The sequence below is a fragment of the Canis aureus genome, chromosome 16 (genome assembly GCF_053574225.1).
Source record: "Canis aureus isolate CA01 chromosome 16, VMU_Caureus_v.1.0, whole genome shotgun sequence".
In the NCBI taxonomy this organism is placed as follows: domain Eukaryota; kingdom Metazoa; phylum Chordata; class Mammalia; order Carnivora; family Canidae; genus Canis; species Canis aureus.
In genome coordinates, this window is record NC_135626.1 from 14627043 (window position 1) to 14651813 (window position 24771).

The window sequence follows — 24771 nt, forward strand, 5'->3', positions numbered from 1 at the left end:
TAGAGGGAGAAGCAAGCTCCATGTAAGAAGCCCAATATGGGACTCTATCCGAGGACTCCGGAATCATGAGGCGAAAGCAGACGCTCAGCCGCTGAGCCAGCCAGGCATCCTGTCTTTAGTTCTTCTAAGTAAGGCACCATGACTTTAGCTTTTATTTATATTGTTCCCTCTGTCTGTAACTTCCCCACTATTACCTTGTTAATCTCATTTATTGTATAGTTGTCAACTCAAGCCTTATTTTCTCAAGAAAGCCGTCTCTGACCTTCCAGCAAGAGGCAAGTTCCTTGATTATGAACTTTAGAAAACCATGTTTCTTCTTTCATGGTATTCGATTTATTTTTAACCACGCATTCACTTGTCTGATTAATGTCTTTCTCAACCACTAGATTACAGAGTGCAGAGCCTGTTACTTTTTTGCTTACCATAACATCCCAAGGCCCACCAAAATTTTTGGTACATAGTAGGTATCCAGTAAATAATTTGTTGAATGTTCCTGGATAAATACCATCATTATTTCAACATTCAAAATTCTGGACACCCCACAGGAGCTAAGTACTATTGAAAAATGAGGGGTTTAATAAAAGCTCTGCCCTTTTATGTTCATGGCAGAAGATTGGCTGATGGGTTATAGAAAGCTTAAGAAGCGTAGAGCCTACTTGGTACTAGTTTATTTTAATTATGCCCCAAACCATCTAAAATAACACTTGGGGGATATAAGAGGTTAATGGATGTTAGCTCTTCATAAGGAGCACTCTTGCTGAAATCACATTCATTCTAATTAGGGTTTTATATAAATTCTTCCCCTAGACTCCATCAGTTTGCTCTAATTCTATGATTATACACTTTCCACTTTTATTTATCATTACAAGAATTATTGTCCATTTTTAAATGTCACTCAGCTTTCTGAGGGGATTAGGATGTTACAATTCAAGTCTTTTTGGTCTTAAGAATGAAGAAATTTGATTTTTTTGGCAGAGGACAAATCCTTTACTTATTCTTTTTTTTAAAGATTTTATTTATTTATTCATGAGAGACACACAGAGAGAGAGGCAGAGACACAGGCAGAGGGAGAAGCAGGCTCCATGTAGGGAGCCTGATGTGGGACTCGATCCCGGGTCTCCAGGATCACACTCTGGGCTAAAGGCAGCGCTAAACCGCCACCCGGGTTCCCCTACCTACATATTTATTACTTTGGAGGTGCCTGATCTTTGGGCAATTGAAAGAAAGTGTTTTTTTTTTTTTTTTTTGGTCTTTGCTTTTAAATGAATTGAAGTATGAAGAGGTGGTTATCTGGGCCTGGTATTTGGTCCAGACATTTTTTCGTAGAGCTTCTTAAATGTTCTTACTCTGAATGACTCTGGTTTACCAGAATGGTTAGCAGGTACTAAATAATTGTGGCCTCTGAGAGAAGCTTGAGTTCCCTTTACCCCTTCTGTCACTATCTCATACATCCCCAGGGAGGTGTTTGACCAGTTGCCTCAGGGCCAGGATGCTATTGGGTAAACATGATAGGAAGAATAGCTATCTAGGGGACTGTCAAAGGGCTGTTAGTTATTGTCCTATCTTTTACTTAATTAATACTTAAAGAAAAAGCAGTACAATGACCCTAGCTTTCCTCTGGGTGAGGGATATCTTTAGCCCCCATCTCTTCCTGCCAAATCCTTAGAAGACTAGATTGGCACCAAGATGTGGTCAGGGGAAAGCAAGGCTGGTAGGTGCTGACTTCCATAGACCTTCAGGAGGTCAGCGCCTGCCTTTGGCCGAGGGCACGATCCTGGAGACCCGGGATCGAATCCCACGTCAGGCTCCCGGTGCATGGAGCCTGCTTCTCCCTCTGCCTGTGTCTCTGCCTCTCTCTCTCTCTGTGTGTGACTATCATAAATAAATAAAATTAAAAAAAAGAAATTTAGACCTTCAGGAGAATCACTGGCTCCTCTTCTCTTGAATGTGTGCTTTTGGATCTTTCTGGCCAAGATTAGTGAGTGGTTATAAAGCAGTATTTGTGGTTAGTATATAGTCTAGTCCATGGTTGAGGGATCTACATAGAAGTTTAGACCAAACCCTAGTTGTCAAAGAGTGATCTTTGCCTGAAACATTTGCCTTGAAATGTCTTCCTTGAAACTATGGTGGGGCAAGCCAATGATTGATGTTTTGGATCAGGATCAGATGTTTTTCTCTGTCATCGCATCTAAGAAATGAATTATCTTTTTGGTTGTTTTTTGTGTGTTTTGTTTTGTTAGTTTTTTAAAAACTACTGATTTCCTTCAAGTAACAACTTACAGATATGTGGGGAGTTGGTCATTTAAATAATCATAAAAATTTTATATCCTATGTATTTTTTATTTTTTTTTTTTGCTTTTGGGATATGGGATGTACACTGATCTATTCCAAGCTTTGATTTCATTTCATAAAATTGAGTGTTTTGTGAGATTTAAAATGAAAAATTTTATGAAGTAAATTAACTTGTTTTGACAGTTTTTAGTTTATCAGTCTTGTAGTCCTTGATCCCCACTCAGATATGCACACTTCATTTTACATACAACATACAAAAGAAGAGAGCAGCAGAATTTCTGTCCTCTAAGAAATTTGAATCCAGTTTTGAGGTAAAACTGACTTCTCTGAAATGACTAGAGAGCCCAGCAGCTATTGTATGTAATCAGGTATCAGCTTAGGATTTATTTTATTTTTTTTTTTTTTTAAAGATTTTATTTATTTATTCATGAGAATGCAAAGAGAGGAGAGAGAGAGGCAGAGACGCAGGCAGAGGGAGAAGCAGGCTCCATGCACCGGGAGCCCGATGTGGGACTTGATCCGGGGTCTCCAGGATCGCGCCCTGGGCCAAAGGCAGGCGCCAAACCGCTGCGCCACCCAGGGATCCCCAGCTTAGGATTTAAACTGTTAAGGTTATAAGACGAATTCTAAGAAAGGAAGAATGGTGTCTTGGCTTGTTATTCTCACTTCTCTCTCCTCTGTGTGCAATGTGTTTTGAATTTTTGTTTTACTAGGTACTGGTGCATCGTGCATCTATCCTTTACTTGGAACAACCTTAAATGGCTGGTATTTCCTTGCAACAGAAGTAGATGACATGTGCTTCAACTATGCGAAGAAAAATGTGGAACAGAATAATTTATCTGATCTTATAAAAGGTTAGCTCTACAGAATAAATGTCCTTTCAAGCACTGTTTATTAACCTTTCTTTATAATTTAACACATCTCATTTTTTGCTTTAATATACAGACTTTGGTAATTTAAAAAAATATGGGACATTGTGGAAGGAAAAATAAAATAAGATAAAAATGAGGAGGCAAAACATAAGAGACTCTTAACTATAGAGAACAAACAGGGTTGCTGGTGGGGAGGTGGGCAGGGAGATGGGCTAAATGGGTGATGGGGGTTAAGGAGGGCACTGGATGTGATGAGCACTGCGTGTTATATGTAAGTGATGAATCACTAAATTATACTCCTGAAACTAATACGCTATATATTAACTAACTTGAATTTAAATAAAATCTTGGAAATAAGTAGAACAGAAAAAAAAAATGGTACATTGTAATGAGGTTTGCAGCTTTGTTATCAGAGTTAACTCTAAAGGAAATACGGTAAATACTGTTAATCCTTATAATTTTTGGATTCTGTATTTGTGAATTTGCCTTTTGGGGTTTAACCTCAAAATCAGTACTTGAGGTACTTTTATGGTCATTCACAGACATGCGTAGAGTGGCAAAAAAATTGAGTTATCCAACATGCAGGTTCCCAGCTGAAATTGAACAAGGTGATGCCCTGTCTTGTTTCAGCTCTGTCCTGTAGACAGTGTCATTTTCATAGTCCATTTAATGTCACGTTCTTTGCACTTTTGTGCATTTTCTTGGTGATTTTGCTATTTAAAATGGCCCCTAAACATAGTGGTTAAGTGCTATCTAGTAGGTGTTCCTTAAGTATAAGAAGACTATGATGAATGTTACAGAGCAAATACATGAGTTAGAAAAGCTTCATTCAGGGATCCCTGGGTGGCGCAGCGGTTTGGCACCTGCCTTTGGCCCAGGGCGTGATCCTGGAGACCCGGGATCGAATCCCACGTCGGGCTCCCGGTGCATGGAGCCTGCTTCTCCCTCTGCCTGTGTCTGCCTCTCTCTCTCTCTCTCTCTCTCTCTGTGTGACTATCATAAATAAAAAAAAAAAAAGAAAAGCTTCATTCAGATGAGTTTTGTGCTATGGGCCGCCATTTTAGTGTTAATGAATCAACAATGTATATTAAATAAAGTGTCTTTAAACAGAAACACATATATAATTATAATATTGTTCAGTTGTTGAGAATGTTTGATCAGAGGCTCACAGTTACCTAACCCTATATTTCTCTTAGGAGCCATTGGTTCCAATTCAGTGTTCATTCATGGTGGCTTTATAGAACATAACTACTATGAATGAATTATGGAAAATAATTGTATATAAAATAACCTAGTCACCAGGATTTTAAAAGTAAAACCCTGCTATATACCATCTTTTTTATTTCAGTACATGAAATTGTGCCACAGATAGTCAAGCCCCATTAGTAACCAGTTACTTTTAATTAATTTTGTCCTTATGGTATATTTGAAGAGTAGTTCATTTTTTCTTTTTTTCATTAAAGAGAATTTAGGTCTTTTTATGAAACTAGGCTTTTCTCACTGGTGTTAAGCATATCATTATGTGTTTTTCAGTTGTCCATTTCTGTGTTATAAATTACTCCAAAATCTAGCAACTTTTTAAAAAATTTTAAATTAATTTGCTAACATATAGTATAACATCCAGTGTTCATCTCATCAAGTGCTCTCCTTAGTGCCTGTCAAAATCTAGTAACTTTAAACAATAAATATTTATCTCATAATTTGTGTGGGCAGGAAATTTGGGCATGGCCTAGTTGGGTGGTTCTGGTTCAGGCTGATGAATCTGCAGTTATCTGAAGGATTGACTGGGGATAGAGGTTTGCTTCCAAGATGATTCACATAACATGGCTGTTGGTGGGAAATTTGATTCATTCACGTGGATCTCTCCTCTAGGCCACTTGAGCCACTTTACAGTGTGTTAGCTGGCTTCTCTTAGTTCAGTTAATTCAAGAAATAGGACAAGGAAGAAGCCATTGTTCTTTGATGACCTAGCCTCAGAAGTGACATCCTTTCACTTCATATTCATTCTGTTCAATAAAAATGAGTCACTGAGTACAGCCTATATTCAAGGAGAGGGAAATTAAACTCTTATCTATTGAAGGAACTAGTGTCATAGAATCTGTGGTCATATTTGAAAACTATCAGAACATTAAGAGTAGTTAACAGTTCCTGTTTTTTTCTCCTAGTGGTAAAAGTACCACAGAAGACACTCTTGATGGATGCCCTTAAAGAAGAATCTGAGATAATCTATGATTTTTGCATGTGCAACCCTCCCTTTTTTGCCAATCAGTTGGAAGCCAAGGTAAAGCATCTTTTGGTTTAAGATTAACTATTTATCTAAGTTGCTGATGTTTGCAAAGATAGGGGCAAGGAACAACTTTTATTTTGGAAACTGAATTAGGATGCTTCTGGTATCAAGCACCTGAGGACTCAATTCAGATTGATTTAATAAAAGAAGTTTTATTGGCTTACCATATATGAGAAATCCAGTAGCAGTATATTTTATGTATCTATGAAGACATATACCCCATGCTGTAAGTGTAAACTGGATTTTCCAAAGTGAACACTCCTGTGGAACTAGCATCCAGATGAAGAAATAGAATATTACTAGCATCAGAACTAAATTTCTTTTTATACCGGGTTTATTGAGATATAATTCACATGCCATATAATTCACCCACGTAATGGGTAGAATTTAATTATTGTTAGTATATTCACAGATTTGTGTAACTATCACCACAGTCCGTTTTCAGAACATATTCATCACTCCCCTACCCATCCCATCCCCATTGGCAGTTACTCTCAGTTCTCACAGTTCTTATAGTCCCAAGTCACCAAAAGTCTAATTTCTGTCTTGATGGGTTTGCGTGTTTTGGACATTTCCTGTGAGTGGAATCATACAATATGTGCTGTTTTGTGACTGGCTTCTTTCACTAAACATAGTATATTTTCAAGGTTCATCCATATTACAGTATATATCAGTACTTAATTTCTTTTTATTGCCAAAGAATATTCCATTATATGGAAATACCACATCTTACTTTTCCATTCATTCATTGATGGACATTTGGGTTGTCTCTACTTTTTGGCTGTTAGAAAAAATGCTGATGTGAGCATCCGTGTGTGAGGATTCCAATTTCCAGTTTCTCCACATGCTTGTCAGTGCTGGTTATTATATGTCTTCTTGATTATAGCCATCCTAGTGGGTGTGAAGTGGTATCTCGTCTTGGTTTTGATGTTTATTTCCCTGATGGCTAATTATGTTGAATGGCTTTTCATGTGCTTCTTGGCAGTTTGTCTACTTCTTTTGAGAAATGACTATTGAGATCCTTTACCCATTTAAAAATTGGATTATTTTTCTTTTTATTATTATTGTAAGAATTTTTTATATATTCTAGACACAAGTCCCTTATTAGATTTAATATTTGCAAACATTTTCTCCTGTGGATTGTCCTTGCACCTTTTTTTCCTTAAGATATTATTTATTTGAGAGAGTGAGAGCACAAGTAGGGGAAGGGGGTGAGGGAGAAAAGAGAGAAGCAGGCTCCCTGCTGAGCAGGGAGCCTGACACAGGGCTCTATCCTAGGACCCTGGGATTACAACCTGAGCTGAAAGCAGCTGCTTAACCCACTGAAGCACCCAGGCACCTCATCTTTTCACGTTCTTTGTGTTCTTTGCAGCCTACAAACTTAATTTCAAGGAGTCCAATTTCTCTAAGCAACTATTGCCCAATCCAATCTTGAAGATTTACTCCTATGTTTTCTTCCAAGGGTTTTTAATTTTAGCTTTTATATTTAGATATTTGATGTATTTAATATTTTTAATATGATTTGGGGTAGAAGGGGATTAAATATTTAAACTTAAAAAGTGAAACCATAGGAGTGCTAGAAGAAAATAAATATTTATATAATCTTTGGATACAATATTTTCTATATGATACCAAGACAAAACATAAAGAAAAGTGACAGGCTACATAAAAAAAGGTAAAGTTTTTTATGTTAAATCACAAAGGTGGAAGATGGGGCACCTGGGTGGCTCAGTTACATAAGCGTCTGGGATAGAGCCATACATTGGTCTCCCTGCTCAGCAGGTAGTCTGCTTCTCCCTCTCCCTCTTCCTCTGCCTCTGCTTGTGTGTTCTCTTTTCTTGCTCACTCTGTCTCTTAAATAAATAAAATCTTAAAAAAGAAAGAAAGAGGGATCCCTGGGTGGTGCAGTGGTTTGGCGCCTGCCTTTGGCCCAGGGCGCGATCCTGGAGACCTGGGATCAAATCCCACGTCGGGCTCCCAGTGCGTGGAGCCTGCTTCTCCCTCTGCCTATGTCTCTGCCTCTCTCTCTCTCTCTTTCTCCCTGTGTGACTATCATGAATAAATAAAAATTAAAAAAAAAAGAAAGAAAAAGAAAGGAAAGGAAAGAAAGAAAAGAAAAGAAGAAAAGAAAAGAAAAGAAAGTAAAAAAGATCCTGGGAAAGAATATTAGGATAAATGCAGTTGCTTAAAATGTAATATTGCAACAGCTGTATGATTTTTAAATCCTAGATCTAGCATGATATTTGGAAGCTAAATTACACCTGAGCATTCTCATTTAAAATTAGATTATGGTTAAAGAATTAGTCTTACAGCATAAAAAATTTTCACCAGATATCATTGTTGTTGTTGTCATGCAGGGAGTAAACTCTCGAAATCCTCGGCGACCTCCACCTAGTTCTGTAAATACAGGAGGTATTACAGAAATCATGGCAGAAGGAGGTGAATTAGAGTTTGTTAAAAGGATCATCCATGACAGTTTACAACTTAAAAAAAGATTAAGGTAAGTTAGTTATAACAACGTGTGACTGTTTTCTCCCTGTGTAATTCTAAAAGAGACCATGTCACTTAGAGGAAATGTCATCGCAGTAGTCCGAAGAATAAACAGATAAAAATGGAAAAGGTTGCAGATTCCACAGGTTGCAGAGACCCTGTTTTGAGGATGCTCTTATGCTTTTAATTGATTTGTGTTTCTTGTACAACATGAATAGAAAGGAGGAAAATACCGTATGATTACATTGCTCCCTTTGGTATGGTACTGTGGTGGAACAAAACTGATTCAAATATGGCTTTTGATTAGAAAGCAGATGGGTTCAGATCTGTCCCATTAGCCAGAATAAATTTGTTGCCTAGTCCTTGAAGCAGTTTATGTTCTTGGAATCAGTCTCCCAAACAATGACAGATGTGAGGACATTGAGCTGTCAAGAACTTAATGAAGGGAAACTGAGATCACTAACCAGTTCCAGAGGAGAGTCAAGGCTATTCCTTTTTAAAAGCTAATTATTTTGGACAACACACCTGTCATTAAGCAGCATAAGGTACTGGAAAAATGTTATTTGTCTCGCTTGACTTCTCACCCTGCCAAATGGTGTTGAAATGATGGATAATGTGGGAGTTCAAAAGTAAAAGGGCTTTTAACCCTAGGATTTAGCTTTGGGACATAGAGAAGATTTTTTTTGAATTGTCATAAAATATACATAATATGAAATTTATAGTTTTAGGGGCACCTAGGTGGCTCAGCAGTTGAGTGTCTGCCTTCGGCTCAGGTTGTGATCTGGGGGTCCTGGGATCGAGTCCCATATTGGGCTCCCTGCAGAGAGCCTACTTCTCCCTCTGCCTGTGTCTCCGCCTCTCTCTGTGTCTCTTGTGAATAAATGGAATCTTCAAAAAAAGTTTTTTGTAACATGAAACTATATGTTTTAAAGTGTATAGTTCAGTAGTGTTAAGTACATTTATATTGTTATACAGCTAGTCTCCAGAATTGTTTTCTTGTAAAACTAAAACTCTCTACATGTTAAACAGCAATCCCTCATTCCTCCCTTTAGCCTAGTGTCTGGCAAATAACAGTCTTTTTTGTCTCTATGAATTGGACTATTCTAGGGACTTACAGTATTTGTCCTTTTGGGACTAGAATAGTGTCCTCAGTGTTCATCCATATTATAGCATGTGTCATAATATCTTTCCTTTTTAAGGCTGAATAATGTTAATATTTCATTGTATATATCACATTTTGTATATTCGTTTATCTGTTGATGGACATTTGGGTTCCTTTTGGCTATTGTGAATTAATGTTGCTGTGACCATGGGTGTGCAAATACCTTGTAAGACTTCCATTTCTTTTGTGTATAAATCCAATGAAATTACCAGATAAAGTAGACTTTTTCTTTTTCTTTTGGATTTATATGTGTTTAAGCTGCCTATTTTACTTAAAGGCCAATTCCAAAGCAGTGAATATCCTAATTTGTTAAATGTAAGTTTATACATTTGTGCAAAGCAACTAGATAATTGCGTGGTCCGCCTCAGAAGCTTTACACATCGTTGAAGCCAAAGGTTAAGTCATTTCTGCTTTAAATTGATTTCTTGGGGATCCCTGGGTGGCGCAGCGGTTTGGCGCCTGCCTTTGGCCCAGGGCGCGATCCTGGAGACCCGGGATCGAATCCCACGTCGGGCTCCCGGTGCATGGAGCCTGCTTCTCCCTCTGCCTGTGTCTCTGTGCCTCTCTCTCTCTCTGTGACTATCATAAATAAATAAAAATTAAAAAAAAAAAATTGATTTCTTGAAATACATATTAGGGTATGAAGAGGAAAGTGACTTACTGAGCATTGAGAAGAGTTTGAATAAGTAAAGTAAGCTTAAAGGAGATAGCAAAGCACTGAAATTGTGAAGAGGTACCAGGGCCATGTGGCTACTTTAGAATCTACTGTTGGCTTTTTTTTTTTTTTTTTAAGATTTTATCTATTTATTCATGAGAAACACCTAGAGAAGCAGAGGGAGAAGCAGGCTCCGTGCAAGGAGCCCGATGTGGGACTTGATCGAAGGTAGGCGCTAAACCGCTGAGCCACCCAGGGATCCCGTACTGTTGGCTTTTGAGGGAACTGGAGCCAACCAGGAAAATGGGGAAGGTTGTTTTCAGGTTTTTTTTTTTTTTTTCAATTGGTAAATTAGTAAATTTTTTCAATCAGTAAATTTCTGTTATTTCTGAAATCTCATTTGAACTACAAAAGTATGTTTTATTTTTTTAGGGAAGGGGTATAGGACAGAGGGAGAGGGGGAGAGAATCTTTTTAAAAAATATTTTATTTATTTGACAGAGGGAGAGAATGAGCACAAGCAGGGGGAATGGCAGGCAGAAGGAGAAGCAGGCTCCCTGCTTCGACTTGGGACTCGATCCTAGGGCTCTGGGATCATGACCTGAGCCAAAGGCAGATGCTTAACCAATAGCGCTCCCCCAGGCACCCCAGAGAGAGAGATTCTTTTTTTTTTTTTTTTTTTTTGCGAGAGACATTCTTAAGCAGGCTCCATTACCAGCGAGAATCCTTGATGCGGAGCTTGATACCATAATTCTGAGATTATGACCTGAGCCAAAATCAAGAGTCAGATGCTTAACTGACTAAGCCACCCAGGCACACCCCGAACTACAAAAATATATTTTGAAGGAACACCATTCTAGGGGAGAGAAATTGATCGATATGTTCCAGGTCTGCCTATATCTGGCTCAGTGGCAGCCTCCAAATTGAATGAAAGGTATGTGTTTGCTAGGAAGAATAAATTGCTAGAGCCCATCATATCCCTGGAGAGTTGACCATTTTAACCTCGGTATTATAGATGGAAAGCGTTGTCCATGATACATTTAAAAATAGGGTTCAGCAGTCTTGTCTGCTCTAGTAGGACTCAGGCAGATTGAGAGGGATACTCAAAAGGGGAAAAGAAATGAATTAATTTTTATTAAAAAGATAATAAAGCAGTATTTCTCATATTATTTACAACTTCACGTTGTTCTATGTTGACTTTCATTTGTACAAAGTACCAGTTCATGTTCTCCTGCATATTTTTATAGTTGACATTGTTAATATCACTATGCAACTCCTCAAATTTTATTTTATTTTTTTTTAAGATTTTATTTATTTATTCATGAGAGACAGAGAGAGAGAGAGAGACAGAAACGTAGGCAGAGGGAGAAGCAGGCTCCATTCAGGGAGCCTGATGTGGGACTCGATCCCAGGATCGCGGGATCATGCCTTGAGCCAAAGGCAGATGCTGAAACTGCTGAGCCACCCAGGCGTTATGCAACTCTTCAAATTTTAGGTGCTGTGAAAACTGTATACAAATGTGCCTTTGGAGGTAATGGTTTGGTTCTAGACCACAGCAATGATGTGAATATTGCAGTATGAAACAAATCAAATGAATTGGGACACCTGGGCAACTCATTGGTTGTCTGCCTTTGGCTCAGGTCGTGATCTCTGGGTCCTGGAATCGAGCTCAATATCAGGCTCCCTGCTCAGTGAGGAGTCTGCTTCTCCTGCTCCTTCCTCTCCCCCTGCTCATGTGCTCTCTGTCTGTCTGTCTCTCTCTGTCTCTATCCTTCTGTCTCAAATGAATAAATAAAATCTTTAAAAACAAGAAAAACAGATCAGATTGTTTGGTTTCCCAGTGCATATGGTATATGCACGAACAGATAGCATTATATCTTTTTTAAAAAATGTACAAGGCGGCCCGGGTGGCTCAGCGGTTTAGCACCGCCTTCAACCTGGGACCTGATCCTGGAGACCCGGGATCGAGTCCCACGTCAGGCTCTCTGCATGGAGCCTGCTTCTCCCTCTGCCTGTGTCTCTGCCTCTCTTTCTCTTTCTGTGTCTCTCATTAATAAATAAATAATCTTTTTAAAAAATGTACATACCTTAATTTAAAAATACTTTATTATGAGGTGCCTGGGTGGCTCAGTGGTTGAGTGTGTCTGCCTTTGGCTCAGATAGTGCTCCCGGGGTCCTGAGATCGAGTTCCTCATCGGGCTCCCCAGAGCAAGTCTGCTTCTCCCTCTGCCTATGTCTCTGCCTCTCTCTCTCTGTGTCTCATGAATAAATAAATAAATCTTTAAGAAAGGTAAATAAAAATACTTTGTTGCGGGCAGCCCCGGTGGCGCAGCAGTTTGGCGGTGGCGCAGCGGTTTGGCGCCGCCTGCAGCCTGGGGTGTGATCCTGGAGACCCGGGATCGAGTCCCACATCGGGCTCCCTGCGTGGAGCCTGCTTCTCCCTCTGCCTGTGTCTCTACCTCTCTCTCTCTTCTCTCTCTCTCTCTCTCTGTGTCTATGAATAAATAAATAAAATCTTTTTTTTTTTTTTTTTTTTTTTTTTTTTTAATTTTTTATTTATTTATGATAGTCACAGAGAGAGAGAGAGGCAGAGACACAGGCAGAGGGAGAAGCAGGCTCCATGCACCGGGAGCCCGATGTGGGATTCGATCCCAGGTCTCCAGGATCGCGCCCTGGGCCAAAGGCAGGCGCTAAACCGCTGCGCCACCCAGGGATCCCTAAATAAAATCTTTTAAAAAAATACTTTGTTGCTACAAAAATGCTGTCATCTGAGCTTTCAATGAGTTATAAGCTCTCTGCTGGTGGTGGGATCTTGTCTTAGTGATGATGGCTGCTCACTGGTGGTGACTGAAGGTTGGAGTGGCTGTGGCAGTTTCTTTTTTTTTTTTTTATTTGCATTTATTCTATGCAGAATTTACTCCCGGGCCATAAGTTTTTGTTTCTTCAGTTTCTTCTGGGATATCTTCTTCTTCTGTGCAACCTCCTCTTCTAGTTTAGGAACAATCTGCTCTTCTTCAGTAAGAATCATCACATCTCCCAATGTGGCAGGGAGAGCTCATGTATGGGTTAATCCAGCCATGAGCCTTGTAGGTTCTATGTTGCATCTTGGGGGCTTTGTTCACCTGGATATGCTCAATGACCAGAGAATCTACATCTAAACCCTTAAGTTCAGCATCACTCTCTGCATTTTTAAGCATGTGGAGTAAAAATTCAGCACTCTTCCCGGGCCACCAACCCTGTGTACAGCCCCTGTTTGGCCTGCACACACCTACCAACTCCACCATTGTAGCGACGGAATGGCACACACTGCTTCTACAAAGTGACATCTTTCAGATACTTGGTGGCTTTTCGGATATGCATACCCTTGATGGCCTGGGCAGTTTCACGCATGTTCTTAAAGTGAATACGAAGATTTGAACCTCTTGACTTGCATGATTTTGTAGGTTTTCTGGGCCCAGTGAGTAAGGAACCATTTCCGGAGGTTACCTCAGGCCACTCGGAAGAGCTGTGGCAGTTTCCTTAAATAAGACAACAGTGAAGATTGCTGCATCAATTTGTCCTAAATCCTTTGTTGTTATTTCAACAGTCTTCATTGCATCTTCACCAGGAACAGACTGTAGGTCAAGAAACCATTTTCTGGGATCCCTGGGTGGCGCAGCGGTTTGGCGCCTGCCTTTGGCCCAGGGCGCGATCCTGGAGACCCGGGATCGAATCCCACATCGGGCTCCTGGTGCATGGAGCCTGCTTCTCCCTCTGCCTATGTCTCTGCCTCTCTCTCTTTCTCTCTCTGTGAATATCATAAATAAATAAAAATTAAAAAAAAAAAAAAAGAAACCATTTTCTTTGCTCATCCACAAGAAGCATCTCCTCATCCTTTCAAGTTTAATCATGAGATTGCAGCAATTGAGTCACGTCTTGAAGTTCTAAATCTGGTTTTCTTGCTATTTCCATCACATCTATGGTTACTTCCTCCACTAAAGTCTTAAATCCCCAAAAGACATTCATGCAGGATTCCAAACTTTAGTTAATGTTCTTTTGACCTCTTCCCATGAATCCCAAATGTTCTTAGTGGCATCTAGAATGGTGAATCCTTTCCAAATCCATGAGAGGAATCATTATCTATGGCAGCTAGCGCCTTATGAAAGGTATTTCTTAAATATAAGGTTTGAAAATCAAAATTACTCCTTGATCCACGAACTGTAGAGTGGATGTTGTGTTAGCAGGCATGGAAACATTTATCTCATTGTGTGTATCCATCAGGGCTATTGCGTGATGAAGTGTATTGTCATTGAGCAGCAATATTTTGAAAGGAATCTTTTTTTTTTTTTTTTTTTTTTGAGCAGTAGGCCTCAATAGTGGGCTTAAAATATTCAATAAACTATTTTGCAAACATTGTGCTGTCATCCAGGCTTTGTTCCATTTATAGAGCTCAAACAATAAATTTAGCATAATTTTTAAGGTCCCTAGGATTTTCTGAATGTTCGGTGAGCGTTAGCTTCAACTTAAATCATCGGCTGTGTTGGTCCCTAATGAGAATCCACCTGTCCTTTGAAGCTCTCTAGCTATGAAAACCCTAGATAACACATTGTTTCAATATAAAACTATTTCATCTACGTGGAAAATCTGTTGTTTTAAGTTACCTTCATTAATGATCTTAGCTAGATAGGTTAACTTGCTTCAACTTCTGCATCAGCACTTGCTGCTTCCCCTTGCATTTTTATGTTATGAAGATGCCTTCTTTTTGTAAAACCTCATGGATGAACCTCTACTAGCTTCTAGTTTTTCTTCTGCAGCTTCCTTACCTTCCTTGACCTTTATAGTATTGAAGAGAAATAGGGCCCAACTCTGGAGTAGCTTTTGGCTTAAGAGAATATTATGTCTGGGGGCAGCCCCGGTGGTGCAGTGGTTTAGCGCAGTCTGAAGCCCAGGGCATGATCCTGGAGAACCTGGATCGAGTCCCACATCAGGCTCTCTGTATGATGCCTGCTTCTCCCTCTGCCTGTGTCTCTGCCTCTCTCTCTGTCTCTATGAATAAATAAATAGAATCTTAAAAAAAAAAAAGAGAGAATATTATGTCTGGTGTAATCTTCTCTCTGGACCACTAAAAGTTTCTCTGTATCAGCAGTAAAACTGTTTTGCTTTCATCATTCATATGTTCACTAGAGTAGCACTTTTAATTTCCTCCAAGAACTTTTTCTTTGCATTTGCAACTTGGCTAACAGTCTCAAGAGCCCTAGCCTTTGGCCTATCATGGCTTTTGACATGCCTTTCTCACTAAGCTTAATCATCTCTTGCTTTGAATGTCAGGTGATGTAGACCCTCTTTTCACTTGATCATGATGTAGACCCTCTTTTCACTTGAACACTTAGAGGCAGTTGTAGAGTTAGTTATTAATTGGCCTAATTTCACTATCGTGGTGTCTCAGGGAATGAGGAGGAAAGGAAGAACAACTGGTTGGTAGAGCAGTCAGAACACATAGCATTCATTGATCAAGTTCACTGTCTTACATGGGTGTGATTTGTGACACTCCAAAGTAATTATAATAGTACTATCACAGATTGTCTTAAATAGTATAATAATGAAAAAGTTTAAAATACTGGGAGAGGGCAGCCCAGGTAGCTCAGCAGTTTAGTGCCACCTTCAGTCCAGGGCATGATCCTGGAGACCTGGGATCGAGTCCCATGTTGGGCTCCCTGCATGAAGCCTGCTTCTCCCTCTGCCTGTGTCTCTGCCCCCCGCCCCCCCCTCTCTCTCTCTCTCTCTCTCTCTCTATATATATATATATATATATATACTCGTGAATAAATAAGCAAAATCTTTAAAATAAAATAAAATACTGGGAGAATTCCCAAAATGTGACATAGAGACACAAAGTGAGCAATTGCTATTAGAAAAATGGTGTCAGTAGAGTTGCTTGACTATTTTATTATGAACTTTGACAAACTTCAATTTGAGAAAGACACCAATTATCTGTGAGGTGCGATAAAAGAAGGCACAATAAAATGAGATGTGCCTCTATTTTGAGGCTCTGAATGAGAGACTAAAAACAGGTATTTTAACCCTACCACCTACTCCTTATCCCGCTAGAATTTTTTTTTTCTTATTCCTGAGAAAGTGTAGGAACTAAGCAAAATCTGTAATATGGGGTCAAATCAGTTAAATTTGTTGGACTGATCTCAGTGATGGCACTCAAGTGGCTCATCTCCCTGTTATAGTTCATACCTCACCTATGTCAGTGCACCTGCATTGTTGTTTTGTATCTTAAAGAATTTGGCAGCTGGGAGGAGGCTCTTAGGAAGTAAAGTTATCCAGTATTCTAGTGTTACAGATTAGAAGCTTGGGATCCAGATCTCCTGATTGTGGTCTAGTACTCTTTCCACTGCCCTCTGTAGTGTCTGCAGCCCCAGCATGCCCCTAGACTTTTAAGTAGACAGCCTTTCTAGAGTTGATGAATATTTACAAGTGCTTGTCATCCTTACCTTCCACGTTTTGTGCCTGTGACTTGAGCTTACTTCATAGCATTTTCTTTTTTAGAAACTCACTCATCAAAGCTTCTAAATCAGACTTGGTCAAATTCCTCTCAGTCTGAATTCCACTCTTGTCACAGGTTATTAGGTCTGTAGCTGATACCCTTTATGGCAGTTATTTTATGATTTTCCAAGAACAAGACCTCTGTATGTGGCAAAGTTTTTTGTTTTTGTTTTTGTTTTTTTTTTTAAGATTTTATTTGTTTATTCATGAGAGACACATGCAGAGAGAGAGGCACAGGCAGAGGGAAGAAGCAGGCTCCATGCAGGGAGCCTGATGTGGGACTTGATCCCAGGTCTCCAGGGTCACGCCCTGGACCAAAGGCAGGCATTAAACCGCTGAGCCACCCAGGGATCCCCCTGTATCTGGCAAAGTTCTAACTTAATACAGATTTTACCATTTTTCCTCTTATTGCTTTTTCTTTTCTAATCCCTACCCCCTATCAGATGGTAGATACTTCTTGGATTTGTATATAATCCACATATTTGGTGATGGGCAATAAATTGAATATAATCTGTGCCTTTTGAATGTTATTCTTTGACTTAAATTTTGTTTTCTTATTGGTAAAATGGGATAATAATATTTAACATCACACCTCATAGGGTGGTCATAGAATTAAATGAAGACATACTCGATATGATGACTATCAAATAGGATCGTCTTAACTATTCTAGGAATTTGGTAGATTTACATGCTGTGGTCCACTGTGTTGAAAGGTATAAGTATTATGTTATTTTAATAAAGAGCTCCCCTCTTAATTAATTTTTAAAAATTTTTAAAGATTTTATTCATGTGAGAGTGAGAGCAAGGAAGGGGGTGGGGGGCAAATGCTGAGGGAGAGGGAGAAGCAGACTCCTCGCTGAGCAGGGAGTCTGACAAGGGGCTTGATCCCAGGATCATAACTTGAGCCAAAGGCTGTCACTTAACCAACTGAGCCACTCAGGCACCCTTCCCCTTCTGTTTTTTTTTTTTTTTTTTTTTTTTTTTTTTTTAAGTAGGTGCAGTATGGTTATGGGATACTTAAGTAATAGTTGCAGGGAATAATTGTAGATTTTATAATTGAGCTTTTTGTCAGTTCTTCAGCTGAAAGACTATTTTATTATGAACTTTGACTTGCCTTTATAAAAGGATAAGCCAATTCATTTTTTTTGTTTGTTTGTTTACGAGGTTAGGATAATACCTCCTACAGTTGTTCAGAGAATGAAGAGAAATTACATATGAATGTACATAGAAACTGAAGTGCTATCTAAATATTGTATATATACTATTGTATAAACTGTTGCATAAACTAAACATTTATATTATTATTTATAATTTTTATCTCTTTTTAAAAATTTTATTTCTTTTTATTTTATTTCCCTCCAGTTGGGGGAGGGACAGAAGGAGAGAGAGAATCTCTCAAGCAGACTCCATGCTGATCGTGGAGTCTGAGGTGGATTTGGTCTCACAACCCTAAGAAATAACCTGAGCCGAAACCAAGAGTTAAGACACTTGGGAAGGGCATCCCCCGTGGTGCAGCGAGCGGTTTAGCACCGCCTGCAGCCCAGGGCGTGATCCTGGAGACCCGGGATTGAGTCCCATGTCGGGCTCCCTGCATGGAGTCTGCTTCTCCCTCTGCCTCTGTCTCTGCTTCTCTCTCTCTGGGTCTCTCATGAATAAATAAATAAAATCTTAAAAAAAAAAAAAGTTAAGACACTCAACTGACTTAGTCACCCAGGCGCCCCTATAATTTTCTCTCTTAAAATAATCACACTTACAGAAAATTAGAAAATGGAAAAAACATTGATATTGATCTCAGCACTTTGATACAACTGTTAGCTCATTTTGGGTGCATTTCCTACCAGTTCCCCCCTTTTTTCGTTCCCACAGTTGTAATCATGAATACCAATTTTGTCTCCTGCTTTTGTTTTTAACTTTTTTTCATTCCTTTGTTTCTTTATTTCTGTGTATATGGATAGTTGTAGTTTTAAATAGCTTGACAACCATCCATAATTAAGTAATCCTTATTATTGGGCTTTATATTTATTCTTTTTTTTACTGTTATAAAGAACATACCACTTCTTATTTGTTACTGAACTGCCACAGATAAGTCTAATGAGACTATTATTGTGGATGGCTCACTATCTTTGACTGCTGGTTTCATCTTTGAATGGGACCCATCATAGGGTTGCAAATCAATGAAAGTGTTTTTTTGGTGTCATGAGAAAGAAATGCACCCCTGCTCCAATGTACTAACTCACTACGCATATACAGTAGGTAGAGATGTCTTGGGGGACAGATAGTATACTAGCTTGTTTTTCAGGTAGGAGAGCACTTTCTCAGTTTAAACCTAGGAGTATTTCTTGGGATGCCTGGGTAGCTCAGCAGTTGAGCATTTGCCTTTGGCTCAGGGTGTGATCCTGGAGCCCCGGGAACAAGTCCCACGTCGGGCTTCCTGCATGGAGCTTGCTTCTCCCTCTGCCTGTGTCTCTGCTTCTCTCTATGTATGTCTCTCATGAATAAATAAATAAAATCTTTAAATAAATAAATAAACCTTAGAGTATTTCTTAATTGTGAGCTCCACAAGAGCCAGATGCTGGTATTTTGATTTTTTTCTTCCTACTAAAGTAGGAAGATGAAGAATAAGCCACCTGAAGGATGAAAAGCTGCTTTATTATTTTTTCTGGTGAATTAGATTATGTGCTTTTCATCACTTTAATTTAGGTATCATAGTTTAATTCCCTTTCAAGTTTGATGTGACAGAGCCTCATTGATTGGTGACTCCTCCAAGGTCTTAGGGAAAAAAGGTTGAATCCAGTGGCTCATGCCATGATGAGCTTGTTGTATCAACTTTTATGGCATATCCACCTTATAGTAGGTAGTTCTTGGTTCTACATTAAGTAATCAAAGAAGAGGGCAGCCCCAGTGGCTCAGTGGTTTAGCGTCACCTGCAGCCTGGGGCGTGATCTTGGAGACCCGGGATCGAGTCCCACATCAGGCTGCCTGCATGGAGCCTGCTTCTCCCTCTGCCTGTGTCTCTGCCTCTCTCTCTGTGTGTGTCTCTATAAATAAATAAATAACATATTTTTTAAAAAGTGATCAAAGAAGAGAATTGTTAAAAGCATGTATTTTTAGTACATTAGACAATTACAAAAAAGAATACCAAGGGGTGCCTGAGTGGCTCAGTCTGGTAAGCATCTAACTTTGGCTAAGGTCATAGTCTCCACGCCCTAGGATTGAGCCCTGCATCTGTCTCCACGCTCAGCAGGAAGACTGCTTCTTTCTTTGCCCATCCCCATGCTTGTGTGTACGTGCTCTCTTTCAAAAAAATAAAATCTTAAAAAAAAAAAAAACTTTAAAATAAGAAGGAATACCAAAAGGTGAAAAGCCTTGGTCCTACCGCCTTAGAGAATCTCATTACCATGTTTTTTACACATGTACAAAATGTGTGAATAATTTAAACCACTTTTTAAGAAAAATATAGAATAAAAGTTTATTTTTAGCCATGTAGATTTGTAATTTATGGTAGTTTAAATGGTAAGTTTTGAGATTTGGTGGACATTAGGGCTGCTCTGTTGCATGCCTAGGGGCGTTTATTCTGGTAATTCGTTACAGGCAGCAAAATGTTAGGTTCTACAACTAGAGAAGTTTTTAGACTATGCTCATTGCCCCTACATGCCAAAGTTCTCCTGTTACCCATTTCCTGTATTACGGTATTACCCCATTCCTTCAATTATGGTTTATTTTATTTAAAAAGATTTTCCTTACTTGATATAGAGAGAACACAAGCAGGGGGAGCAACAGGCAGAGGGAGAGAGAGAAGCAAGCTCCCCATGGAGCAGGGAGCCTGATGCTGGGCTCAATCCCAGAACCCTGGGATCATGCCCTGTGTGGAAGGCGGAGACTTAACCAACTGAACCACCCAGGTGCCCCAGGTTTGGTGTTGTAAAATAACCAATCCGTGCTAAAATGAACCAGGCCCCTTGGAGAAATGGGTGATTTCAGTGCTGGGTAAGCTCAAGTTTAAATAGAGCCTGTAATGTCTTATAATAACAAAAATAAGCAAGTGCTCAAAAATGACATAAAAGGATATAGGAGCCAGCTGAAATCAAATCTGGGATAATATGATTTCATAATAAATAATGCCAATAATGAATTTTAACTCATTAAATAAAATGAGCAAAAATAAGCAGAGGGGATAGAGGAAAAATTCTTTGTTAAAGTGTAATGCCAACTAATACATGTAGAAGGAAAAAAAACTTAGAAAAATCACCATTTTGTCATCATTATTGTAATAATTGATTCACTGAAGGTCAGCAATAGAAAATTTGAAGAGGGGTGGGGTGTTAATAGTTTCAGAATATCTCCCCACAGATGACTTATAATCACAAAGAAATATGGTAACATTATAGTACAGAAATCTGGGGGAATCCCACCTCGAACAGGTGATCACCTCTGATGTGCTGCACCCAGAAGGACACAATAGCTCTCTGTACTCTTTACGTCCAGCATGTATAACTGGAATCTAACTGAGGAAACTTCAGACACACCAACTTGAGAGGTTTTGTAAAGTATTTCTTCAGAAATATAAAGGTCATGAAAAGAAGAAAAAAAGAAAAGGCTGAATGAGGAACTGTTCCAGATTGAGGGAGACTAAAGAGACTTGACACGTAAATGAAATGTAGGATCTTAGATTAGATCATGCATCAGGGGAGAAAATTGCCGTGAAGGACATTATAGGAATAATTGGTGAAATTTGAAATGAACTGTATTCCTGATAATAAATAGTACTGTGTGTTACATTTTCTCAATTTGATAACCATTCTGTGGTTATGAAGGAGAATGTCCTCATTTTAAAAATAGAAATGCCAGGGCAGCCTGGGTGGCTCAGCGGTTTAGCGCCGCCTTCAGTCTAGGGCATGATCCTGGAGACCCAGGATCGAGTCCCACGTCAGGCTCCCTGCATGGAGCCTGTTTCTCCTGTGTCTCTGCCTCTCTTCTCTCTCTCTGTGTTTCTTATGAGTAAATAAATAAAATCTTCAAAAAAAATTACACACACACACATACACACACATATATAAATGCCAAAATATTTAGGGTGAAAGGGGCATGATGGTGTCTGGAGCTAACTCTCAAATGGTTTTAAAAAAGAGCAAGCAAATGGAGGAAAAATGTTCATTGATGAATCTGGATGAAGAGTATATTGGAGGGCAGCCCGGTGGCTCAGCAGTTTAGCGCCACCTTCAGCCCAGGGCGTGATCCTGGAGACCCGGGATCGAGGCCTACATCAGGCTCTCGGCATGGAGCCTGCTTCTCTCTCTGCCTGTGTCTCTGCCTCTCTCTCTCTCTCTCTCTCTGTGTGTGTTTCTCATGAATAAATAAATAAAATCTTTAAATAAAATATATTGGAATCATTTGTACTAATCTTCTGTATTCTTGAAATTATTTCAAAATAATTTTTGTGGGACGTCTGGGTGGCTCAGCGATTGAGTGTCTGCCTTTGGCTCAGGGTGTGATCCTGGAGTCCCGGGATTGAGTCCCACATCGGCCTCCTTGCATGGAGCCTGCTTCTTCCTCTGCCTGTGTCTCTGCTTCTCTCTGTCTTCATAAATAAATAAAAGTCTTTTTTTAAAAAATATTTTTAAAATATTTTATTTATTCATGAGAGACACACAGAGAGAGAGGCAGAGACACAGGCAGAGGGAGAAACAGGCTCCATGCAGGAAGCCTGACGTGGGACTTGATCCTGGGTCTCCAGGATCATATCCTGAGATGAAGGCGGCGCTAAGCCGCTGAGCCACCTGGGCTGCCCAAAATAAATAAAAGTCTTTAAAAAAAATAATTTTTCTTGAAAGCTACTGTCTCAGAGGACTTGCTAAATGCGGTAATGAGTAGAGTGCTACTTTCATCATTAAAATAGTATAATGGGTTCAAAGTCTCCTGGGTAACTAGATCTTCCTTTTGTTCATTTTCTTCTGCTTGCATTTTGATTAGTTGCCACAGGATACCTGTTAAGAGTATCTAGGATTTAATGGGGAGGCATTTTCTGAAGTGAATTCAGAATTTTAATACACCCTGTTACTTCTTTCTGCTTTTCCTTTAAGAAATATATATGTTGCAGAAAAGTTATTGATAAGATTAAATTTGAAAAGATTCACAATACAGTATTCAGCTTACAGCAAGGGTTAAAAGAAATGTAAACTCTCCCAAGCCTCTATTAACTACCAATGACATATTTAACTGTTTCAAGACTTATGGAGAGCCCGCCTGGCTCAGTAGGTTAAGCATCTGCCTTTGGCTCAGGTTACAATCCCAGGACTCTGCTTCCCCTTCCGTTTGGGGTGTGGGGGAGGGGTCCCTGTTCAGCAGGGAGCCTGCTTCTCTCTCTCTCCCCTGCTAGTGCTCTATCTCTTTCTCTCTTAAATGAATGAATGAATGAATGCTTTATATATGTGTGTGTGTGTATATACATATATATATATATATGCTTTCCTTGCTTTCCTTCATCTCCCGAGGAAATGTATAATATCTTTCTTTTGTCTCTGTTCAGGCTATTTCTTAGTTTCTGGTGACTCTGACCTAATCTGCTGATCTTTTTAAGATTTTATTTATTTATTCATAGAGACGCAGCTAGAGAGAGAGAGGCAGAGACGCAGGCAGAGGGAGAAGCAGGCTCCATGCAGGGAGCCCCACATGGGACTCGATCCTGGGTCTCTAGATTCACGCCCTGGGCTGAAGGCGTCACTAAACCGCTAAGCCACCGGGGCTGCCCAGCACTGCTGATCTTAAAGGAAAGGTTGTTACCCTTTTTATGCTGTTACTGTGTGAGCACTATTTGCTCTTAATTTCTTTATTTTTTTTTTCCATCTTGTTCTTAACGTACCAAAGGCTTTTAATTCCTAGTTAGTGATTTCTCTGTTTATATACTGTCTTCTTAAGGGAGCATTTTGCTCTTGTCCCAAACATTTTAAAACCACCAAATGGAATGGACTATACGCTCTAAGTAAAATTACCAAGGTTTGTTTAAAGTAGTTTAAAATTATTTTTTTGTCTTTTCAAAGGGAAAAATGACTGACTAAACAAAAATAGAGACAGTCACCTGTTATTGAATCCACAAACAATGAAGACAGAGTATTGGTTAGTGCATACTGTTTCTATAGCCATATAATAGTATTTCTCATATTTCTATAAACTGATATTTTTATTTATATTATTTAATGTATTAAGTTGCAACCGTATGAAATTGCCAGTGTATTTACAAAGACAGATAAAAAAACATTCTGTGATTGCATTTATATGAACATCTGGAACAGGGCAGAACTATTAAGAGCATGATTGGTGGTCACTAGAGACCAGTAGGGGAGGAAAGACTAGGGAACTTTTTCGCGTGATGTCAAAGTACTATACCTTGATTGTGGTGGGGTTAATGTACACATTTGTCAAAACTCATTAAATTATATACTTAAAATTGGATAATTTTACTGTATATGTTATATCTTAATAAAACTGGTATAAATATTAAAATTCTCCTCTCATGTTTCTTGTGTCTTTGCTATCATTTATACATACATATTCATAAGCATACATAATCAAATACATTGCTGTATATTGTTATTTTTAACAAACTGTTAACCTGTTAGATCAATTAAGAATTTCAAAAGTTTTGATTTTTTTGCATTTTTAACCTTCACTTATTTCTTCTCCCTTGTTCTTCATTATTTATTTATTTTATTTTATTTATTTATTATTTTTTATTTATTTAAGATTTTATTTATTTATTCATGAGAGGACCCCCCCCCCCCCACACACACACACACAGGCAGAGACACAGGCAGAGGGAGAAGCAAGCTCCATGCAGGGAGCTCGTTGTGGTACTCAATCCCGGGACTCCAGGATCACGCCCTGGGCAGAAGGCAGGCACCAAACCATTGAGCCACCCAGGGATCCCGTGTTCTTCATTTTTTAAATATAGATGAGTTTCTGACGTATATCATTTTCCTTCTTTGTAAGGTCTTGTAAATGTTAAGAGAAGTTCTCTAGAAATTCTAGAGAAATTCGCAGCAAATTCCCTCAATATCTCTATGTCTGGGAAGTCTTGTTTCACCTTCACTTTTGAAGGACAGTTTTGCCGGGTACAGAATTCGAGGTTGGTGGATTTTTTTCCCCCCTCTCAACATTTTAAACATTTCACTCTGCTACTCTTGCTTGCTGGTTTCTTAAGAAAAGTTTGATGTAATTCTTTCCTTTGTTCCTCTATAAAGAATATAGCTTTTCCCCTCTGGTCTCTTTCAGTATTTTTTATCTTTGATTTTCTGTATGTTGAAAGTCATATGCCTTAGGTGTAATCTTTTTGGCATTTTGCCTGTTCAGTGATTGCTTAGCTTCCTGAGTCTGTGGTTTGGTGTCTGACATTAATTTGGGGAAATTCTTAGTCATTATTTTTTCTGTGTCTTCTGTCTTCCTTCTGGAATTCCAGTCACACATATTTTACACCTTTTGTAGTTGTC

At 39.1% G+C, this 24771-nt stretch overlaps 1 protein-coding gene across 4 annotated transcripts in view; it reads left to right on the forward strand.

The window, feature by feature from the left end:
• METTL16 (methyltransferase 16, RNA N6-adenosine) overlaps positions 1-24771 on the forward strand; it is a 69680-nt gene that overhangs the window by 26750 nt on the left and 18159 nt on the right. For all 4 annotated transcript variants that reach the window (XM_077851740.1, XM_077851743.1, XM_077851741.1 and 1 more), the window contains 3 exons: positions 3006-3146; positions 5330-5445; positions 7809-7951. In XM_077851740.1, coding sequence (XP_077707866.1) covers positions 3006-3146; positions 5330-5445; positions 7809-7951 — 400 coding nt within the window. The remainder of the gene's footprint in view (positions 1-3005; positions 3147-5329; positions 5446-7808; positions 7952-24771) is intronic.